General features: G+C 31.5%; 1 protein-coding gene across 1 annotated transcript; it reads right to left on the bottom strand.

Moving 5' to 3' along the window:
• Positions 1–3,870: 3,870 nt before the first annotated feature.
• Positions 3,871–5,622, bottom strand: LOC132745723 (uncharacterized). Its single transcript, XM_060734685.1, has 2 exons — positions 5,473–5,622; positions 3,871–5,131 (listed from the first exon to the last, which is right to left on the bottom strand). Exons 1-2 carry the CDS (start codon positions 5,581–5,583, stop codon positions 4,427–4,429), a joined length of 816 nt encoding a protein of 271 aa, XP_060590668.1. The 5' UTR covers positions 5,584–5,622; the 3' UTR covers positions 3,871–4,426.
• Positions 5,623–9,327: the final 3,705 nt, after the last annotated feature.

The raw sequence follows: 9,327 nt of genomic DNA, 5'->3' as shown, positions 1-9,327 counted from the left end.
AATAGATAACTAAAAATTACAAAAAAATACATTTTAAGACAAGACCAAATTTATCTCTAGATATTAATTTGTCAATTATAGAGAATGTCGCAATGTAGGTTAAAGCGTGTATAATATGCAATTATCTCAGATTGCCCATGAAAGCCCGAAGATTTATTCACAATGAGGTCACTAATAATAATATTTGACAACAATATCTTTACTTACAAATGTTTATAAAAAGAGAAAATATTTTACAGTTGGGCTGCGTATGGTTTACTATCGTTTTATTTACTTTACCTCACAAAACACATTTATACAGTATAGAATATCTTTAATCAAGATCTCATATGTACGAACACATCTGGCACAATTGACACAATATTCACTTTGCTTCATGTATAAAAATAAAACCGACATCAATACATATCAAAGACTTGTTGAATTTAGTGTGAAAAGCAATATTTTCTTTTGTGTAAATTCAATCAAAATATAAAGTTTAATCATCAAAAAACCAAAAGATATATACGTATTTTGGATGACATTGTTAACACACAGTGCCAAAATAATTACATGTATCTCAATCCTAAAAAAATACTCACTACCATGTGATAAACAAATTTTTAGTCTTTTAATTCAATTTTTAAATGCGTTTTCATAAACTTTTCGAGGTACGTACACTGTTCAGATACTGGAAAAAAGCTAAAACTTTATGTTTTCGCGTTTGATATTTTCTTCCAGCAAGATGTTTTTTTGAGCCTCAGAAATAGGAAAAAGTCACGGAGGGTGAGAGGGCTCGACAACCTTGTCCTTATTCAGGTATTCTCGTACAATAACCGCTTTGTGTGATAAAGCATTGTCATGCAACAACCTGACACCACGGAGACAAGTTGCTGGTCGACGACTTTTTAAAAAGCTATTTTTTTAATTTAAAAAGGACCTTGCCTTTCTAAAACTTGACATTTACAGATTCACCCTTTGGTACGGCAATTTGAATAGCAGGCCCTTAATTGGTAAATAAAATTACACACATAATCTTTTTGACACTCACGGAGCGTTTTGCAATGCAAGGTCTTTGACATCATATTGTTGCCCATATTTTGTAATGAATCTTTCGCTTGGGCTCATAAAAGTGAACCACGTCTTATCGCGAGTGATGATATTTGCGAAAGATTGATTGTTGTATTAAGGAAATTGTTTTTTACACCCATAGTCTCTTCAATTCCCGTATCGGCCCTTTTCAGTTCTTATCATTTCCCTTATTACATGTCATCTCATCCTTTCGCCGACCTTGTCTCCTCTCCCGTATTTGGTCCGTTTCCTACTGGTGTCCTGCTGTTAAGGCTGGATTATGACATGGGTTGCGATCTGTGAACGTTGCCATTGCCTTTTTGATCTCTGGTCTCTTTTTTACAGAAGTTTTCAGTTTTTAAAGTGCAGTATGTAGTAAACCCAATGAGAAATTACACCAGTCCTAATGATTGTATTAAAACAATTTAAAGACAGCTAAACCAAATGATATTGATTTCAATAGAGCAACATATGCCTTCCTGTAATATTATGATGAAGAATATAATATTCTGGTTAGCTGAATTTGATGAGCATACTTAAAGCATCTTTGTTGTGACGAACTTCAAAGTCATAAGATTTTTCAAAGGGAATGTACAAAAAGGTAAACTTACACACACTTACCACTAAGATTGACACGAGAATAGAAATGGTCTACTTAGGAAAGCTCTTTATGCAGTTTGAAAGTTGTAAAGATTAGGCATGATCTTTCTACGTGTTTCAACCCTCGGGGCATAACCAGAGAAGCTTCGTTAAGCACAAGAAACATATTATGAACAGCTTTACTGTCTTTTAGTTTAAGTGTAATATGTCTGAACAAACATTATAAATATATCTTATGATAAAAGAGGACATTCCAGAAAGTCCATAGATTGACTGCGAGCTGCAATTCATCACGAATTTCTTTATTATCTTAGAAACATATTTTCTGCAGCCGTCATCTTTATTCAACCGCGATAGAAGTGTTTGCTCTGCCATAGGGAAATATATCGCCAGATTGTTCAGAGTATGCTGTATGTCAGCTTGCTTGGAACTATTAATCTCTATTATATGAATTGTAAAACGTCTGTTTATGTTTTTTTACTCTAGGCCATCCAAATATCAACATTGGTATATTACAATCCAAAGACACGGTTATATCCACGCGAATGTTGTGCGTTAATCAATGATGAATATTGAAATGCGCCAACGTCATTTTCAATGCCGGTCTATTATATACTTTAGAAATATCCCGAATCTTATACAATGATGAATCACATTCAGAAGTTATGTTTGGAATATTTATGCGGTTAATCTGTTTGAAGATGACGCCAGAAATTTGATTTTTTATCAAAACCTTTAAGAGACATTATGCCCACCCACAGTATATAGTGCATGGCCAGGTTAAAATAATACTATATTTCGACATAAATCTTTTCAATTTTATATTTTACTTCGCATGAACGTTATCAAAACTCATGTAGCCAAAAATACCTAACGGTATTAATGTTCATTTTGGAAAGTCCTTTATATATTTTAGGCATATCTATACATGAATCTTATCTTTAACGTTTTCAGGTAATACAATCACCATTACAATAGTCAATCTTTTGAATTGGTCAATTCAGCTCAACTTTGATAAACATGCTAATAATGTCACTTTAAGTAAAAATATAGAGAATTAACTGAAGATTAAATGTTTACGTAATAGAATAACAATAAAGATTGAGATTGCACCATACCTAATTCAAAATATGACTGTAACGTCATACAACACCTTAATGTTGCTGTTCCTCTGAGATACCTTTGGAGTATTAGGAATATGTTTATAATCGATTTTGTCGTCTTGTTAAGCCATTACTGCATTAGCATTTTGTGAAAAATATCTGTTTTCATTGAAAAGTCTCCTGCTCGAAGTTCAAATTGTTATTGTTATGAAACTATTCAAGATACTTCAATGTTCAACAAACTTGGCACAAATGGTAAGTGGAACATATCCTTTGTAACGGCATCCTCAATCTTAAATTTCCTGTAACCATGTCAACAATGGAAAATCTCAAAATTGTTATTTATCACAATTTTGCGTTGATTGTTTCCATCAAGACTGAATTCAAAGTGCTGCAACTTCTCAATGCATTTAGATTGAGTCAAAGGCTTTTCAGCGTTGTTACACGTTACCAACTGATCGACCATTAGGCCAATTTTTGCCTCTCACTAGTCCAAAATCTTCTTGGTGTCGAAGGGGTTTGAGGTCTAAATAGGTCATTATTCACCATTTGAGGCCTCAAAAAGGGGGTGGGGCTTGTAAGGACGTTTATATGAAGTAATGGGTTAAGCACTTATCATAAGTATTTATTCCATGTTTTTTCATTTTAGTTTTTATTTCATTGTTTTGCTAATTTTAATTATAAATAAAGTTGTTAATCACAAATAATATCTTAACTGAATATTCAGACAGATCTTAGTATGTACAAAAAATGAAACGTTTTGATGCAGTATCGATATATGTTGTTATCAAATATATAATCAATGATCACGAAGGAAGCAGAACGGTTGGAATTATTAAAACATATATTCATCAACACGATTAGGGAATTTATTTTCGTCTTTAAGAAATGTTATGAAAATCTTTTTTTTCAAGCTTTCCAATGAAACAGATGTTTTTCAATGGAAGAATGTAAACGATATTTGAACTGGTATTTGGTCAAAATATTTAATATAATTAAAACAAAGCTTAACATGACTTAAAAACAATATAATTACTTCATGATTTGATTAGTAACTGTATTAGTTTGTAGATTTATGGTAATATTAAAAACAGATAAAACAAGCAAAATTCTACTTATTTCATGATCGTATTTCCTAATTGCAACATAGCTCTTTACCCACGTTTGTAATTTGAGAGTTCAGTATTACGTAATTATACATGTATAATAACTTAAGAAACAAGTTATTTTGGAATTATGGAAGTATGAAAATGTAATGTAATTTTGTGTTAAGTCGATTGTTGCATTTTTAGAGCAACATGAAGAACTCGGTTCAACGAAAATATTGTATTGCATAACCATCTTACGATTACTTAATTAGTTGTTTTATGTTATTATATTTTTACTAAATTTATCATAACAATTTATTTCTCCAGATGATTTGCCGAAGACTTGATCAGCTAAATACATCAAATTCATGTCTAATAGTAGCAAAATGAAATATTTTTTTTTATATAATTTGTATGATTTCTAATACTGTCACGATTGATGTAAGATGAAAAATGATACAAGTCATCGCTTTACTGTAATGCACAACATATATTTAAATCAATTGAACAAAGTCTTTTTCTTTTCTATCAAAGAAATTTTTTCAATTCTCAATCATAATCGGCCTAAAATTACAAAAGGTAACGTTATTTAAGACAGTAAGAATCTATTACCATTTTCCCCAAAGGCTGGTATTCGAAATCAACTGTGCCTCGAGTTCTTATATTATCAGGAATAATGTAACAAACAATGTATGTATCAAATTCATCAGCTTTTCCTATCTTAGTTTTCTCCTTGAAACTGCCAGCTCTCACTAAATTTTGGCAATAAATGTTGCATCCCTTTGAATTCATCACATGTTTCATTATTTTCCGAAGTGTTCCGTCAACAAGTTTAACAAAATCCTTTTTACTCGAATTATTTATAGCTATTTTGCGTTTATGGAAGTCGTGCAGATATTCTTTTGCCCTTGTGCGGCGAATCTTCTCGGGGCTACAGTGTGTCGTTTCTTCGCTTCGGCGTTTAAGAATTATCAGAGGTTGACGATGCGAGGAAAAGGTGGTCCCAACGGAACAATGTATCCTAGAGTGAGGGTTTGGTCTATGGCCAGTATCTTTTGTGTGCTGTTCAAGTCTGGCTCTGTTGAAAAAAATCCTGTTACAAACACGGCCTGTATTGTTTGAGGTTTCAGGTTTTGTCTCATTCTTGAGTTTTGATAATATATTTGCTGGTTTTCCTCCAGACATAGTTGTGGTAATATTTTTCGTCTTTTTACCACCTACCGGCAGCAGTCGTTCTGATGATGGTCTTTTCCTTGATCCGCAATTAGTTGTATTGTAATGCAATGGTATCTGCAAGGATTTAAATAAAAATTATTTAAAAGAAGCAGTTTCAACAATTTGAGGTCACATTTTTTTCACACTTATTCTTATTCACATTATATTTTAATACATATCTATTATATCACACGCACACACACTCGCGCGATTTGTCATGTACACGCGCATGATCAGAATATTCCATACGGCAATATTAAGTTAAATATTTGGTTATATAAATACTTGAAACTAGAGTTGATTGATCCAATAGATTTACTATTTTAAAGATATAGTACCTTTTTACAATTTTGCAAGTTACAATCAAACTGGGATACTAAGTTGCATCATCTAATAAAATGTGAACTAGTACGTACATGTGGAAGATTTGTGATTTGGCGGCTAATACTTTTACTTTTGCTTGGATATGCTGTACTTCGGAAACCTTTTCCAATGCTTAAATATGACACTCCACCCAGTCGTCTCATGATGGTATTGGTGCTGTAGCACCCACGGCTCTGGTACTATATTTCTTGGGGACTTAAAAGAAAGTAAATTTGGAAAATATCACGAAAGTATCTTTTGTGTACTTACACCTGTGTTACTTAATTTCACCTGTCCTTAGTATGTTTTAATAAATTATATGAGATACCCGCGCGTGCCGGTAGATCTATGTGGACCGCGTGTTCACATTTTATAATTTGCGCACAAGATGTTTAAGCGACAAATATCGAAACATGTCCTCTAAACAGTGGAATAATCAATACATAGATGATATTGAATGAGGTTAGTGCAATATAGAATTCATTGAACGAGTTGAATAAAAGTAAATTATATTTATTGAACGAGTTGAATAAAATTATATTATGCTCTCCAGAGACACGCATAATATCATTTCATTTAACGAGTTCAATTCGGTAATGACCTTACACGAATATAATATTTAATTTATAACATTCACAAAATAAAAACTGTTAAAATTGAAAAAGAAACATTTTTATTGACACACTTCTAAGTGTTCAATGTTTCGGATCATGTGAAGATAACCAGGTCTTGTTTGCAGTCACTGTGATGATTCGACAAAGATATCCCATAGTTTATGAACCAAGGAAAAAGAAGAAAAAAGGGAGAAACACTCGTAAATGAGGCCGGTTTTCCACAATTTTCACGGTTTCATAAATTGTGCCATCATTTGTGTTATATGACTTTGCTTGCAAAACACTAATATAAGTAATGAGAGGTTCCAGTACTATGGTTTAGGCAGCGACTTGTTGACTTAGTCTTGTCTCGTTGATTTATTTTCTCCTTTTTTACATAAAACTTAACAGATGACATTTATATATTCCAAGGAACTCTTACTTCAACATAAGGTTATTTGTCTGTATCTTTAAAAGTATCAGATTGATCGTTAAAGATACCATATCCGTTTTATGTTACAGTTTACAAATCGAAGGTTTATCGTGCGATACATGTTAATCATAACAAATCTCTGAAAGTATCGGTAAATAATTTCATTCTTATATCAATAAAACAAAATCGTACACATTCAATAACAATGTAAAGGAAAATTTTGTAAAACTACCTGATTATTTTACTAATCCTTGTTAAAAAACCAGTACATTCACTATTAGTGGTGATGAGAACAATTGACAATATGTTTGTTGTGCTCGTTAATTTTATTTGAAATGCGTAGTATATTTGGAATGGTTTTCTCGAATGTATTCGTATCGACCAGGAAGTTCGAATCCTTTTGTATTATTTATACAATACAAAAAAAATGGTAACAATACATTTTGTCATGTGCTCTTAAACTGGTTTACATGTTAGAAAAGAATGCTATTGATGTCAATGTATCAAAGGTACTTCAACATGATTTTAATTTTTCAAAATTATTTCATGAAATATTAAAATTGTTTATATATATTAAGATTACCCCACGCTGTTTATCACGTTAACGTAACGGCTATTTAAAGATATATCTATGGGTCACGCCTAGCCTGGGTACAGGTCTGTCGATTTTTTATATGTTTCAGTTCGGCAAATCGACATTGATATAATCAAAATACGATCGAGTATGAAATAGTGCGTATGTTATGAATAAGGAAAAATATCAACACCTGAATCCCAGGCTAGGTCACGCCAATTTTTGATCATTTATTTGTAACAAAACTAAAAACAGTTATAACAAGATGTAAAGTTAATATCAATTTTTCAAATTTTCATAGTTCTAATCGAAACTGGTCAAACAAGGAAATATGATTGCGGCCCAACAACAGGACCCCAACTTGGTTGAGAAACAGTCACTTTTTCCACTTGACCATTGCTACATTGAACATATTTAATGTCATTCTTTTCCATCGTTTTTGAAAATGACTTGCTAAATAATAGAGTAAAACAGGACCACTAAAGGAATCCCAACACGGAAAATATATAAATATTACAGGCTCGGTTTGATTGAATCTGTTCAATTTCGGTTGTGGTAATTACAAGCTTCCGTCTATGCCCTCTAGCACCGGCTTAAACGGAGGATTTAACATTAACTGGCTGGTAAAAGTTTTTGGAACATCCGCAGATGTGTTCATATGGCTGTTATCACGGAACTTTTAAAGTGACATGTGAGAGCTATTCTATGAAATGCGGCATATTGTCCTAAGTATAATATCCCTAAGTGCCCTAAACAAGAAAAGAATGGACAATACTGATTAAATGGAATTTGAAACTCTCAATAATTTGCTAAATGATAGCACAAACGCTTGAATGCAGTTTGTTTAGGACAAATATAATAATATTGATTATTTTAAATAAAGGCAGGCATAACATTAAAATAAGGACAAAGATAATAATATTGATTATTTTAAATAAAGGCAGGCATAACATTAAAATAATTGGTCTAAAACTGAAGCTCACAATCTGAAAAATATGTTGCAAGGTCAAAATCAATATCAACTTCTATATAAAAATAATGGTACATCAAATGAAGGGAAAAGTTAAGAAAGGTAAAATTACAACAAAACTTGAATCACAAGGTAAAATTTAGGTCAGCTTAAATTTGTGTTCAGTTCTGCATCTGAAAATATGCTCATTATCTAAAACCCAAGGTAAATGTAGTTCAGTCTGTCAAAGTCAAGGTCACTGATATCCTAATACAATAAAATATCATATTGTGTGTTTTGCTTCAATGTCAAGGCTTTCGTTCCATGGTCAATATACCATCACCATGTCAAACAATGTAGGTCAACACTTATTTTCGTGGCCATAATTAGAACAATTATGGTTAAGATCCATAAGACGATGTAACAAACTAAATATCTAAGATCAAAGCATGGTGATTTTGGATCAAAATATTTATAAAAGAAGAAAATAGTTTCAGACGGGCCGACATTTTACTAAAGAGCCATTAACTTACAAGTGGTTTATTATACAATGCTAGACCCACAAGTTAACACCGGGTAAAAATATCAGAATTTGAACAAAGTTGTTTGTGGTCTTCTATACAAAGTTTTCTATTATGGATAATGATATTGTATATGGATATAACAATAATGATAAAAATAAAACAAAGAAATGTAAAAATTTCATTTAGTTAAATATAGAACTAAAATACTATTGCAGGATTTAACTGAAGTGAAGGAACCAGATTTATGTTAAATTTCATTCAATCAAATGAGACCAGAAAACGTTTTTACAATTTTTTAATGATTCAGTATATTCAACACAATCATTTGGTATGTACGGAAGAGTATACTGACTCCCCTTATGTATTTTATATGCTCTTAAGAAAAAAGACCATTATATAATACATATCTTTAAAATATTGATAGGTAATATGATATATAAAATAGATATTAAAGAATTTATCTGTTATAATACACCATAAATCACAAATATGCATAGTATCTTCGATGATGGTTGCAAAATTAAAGAGAACAGAAGGTTCTTCTTAACATACAGTAGATGTGCACTTAAGCCTTTATCATATGAATCTCATGAAAAATAATGTATGAAATTATGAAATGAATTAGATTGTCTTTTGTGTAATAAGTCGCTTCTATTATGATGATATCAAAATGCCTTTTCTCGATTTGAACTAAAAACCATGTACATTTTGTAAATAAAAATAACTGATATGCTTAATATTTTTAAGTTATTAGTTATGCTGATTTTATCTTGGGTTAAATTACAGCGACTTCGATTGTTCGATACTTACTCTTAAACTACCTTGTGAAACACAT

The sequence above is a fragment of the Ruditapes philippinarum genome, unplaced genomic scaffold (genome assembly GCF_026571515.1).
Source record: "Ruditapes philippinarum isolate M1 unplaced genomic scaffold, ASM2657151v2 ctg9960_1_1_1_1, whole genome shotgun sequence".
NCBI classification, from domain to species: Eukaryota; Metazoa; Mollusca; class Bivalvia; order Venerida; family Veneridae; genus Ruditapes; species Ruditapes philippinarum.
Note: the sequence above shows the minus strand (reverse complement) of the source record. Positions and strands in the feature narration are given on the sequence as shown.

What these genes read in the sequence shown, in the direction of transcription:
- LOC132745723 (XM_060734685.1), bottom strand. Translation starts at nt 5,583, where the DNA reads ATGAGACGACTGGGTGGAGTGTCATATTTAAGCATTGGAAAAGGTTTC. An exon ending in AAATCACAAATCTTCCACAT is followed by an intron (nt 5,132 to 5,472) that starts GTACGTACTAGT and finishes AAATCCTTGCAG; the next exon opens with ATACCATTGCATTACAATAC.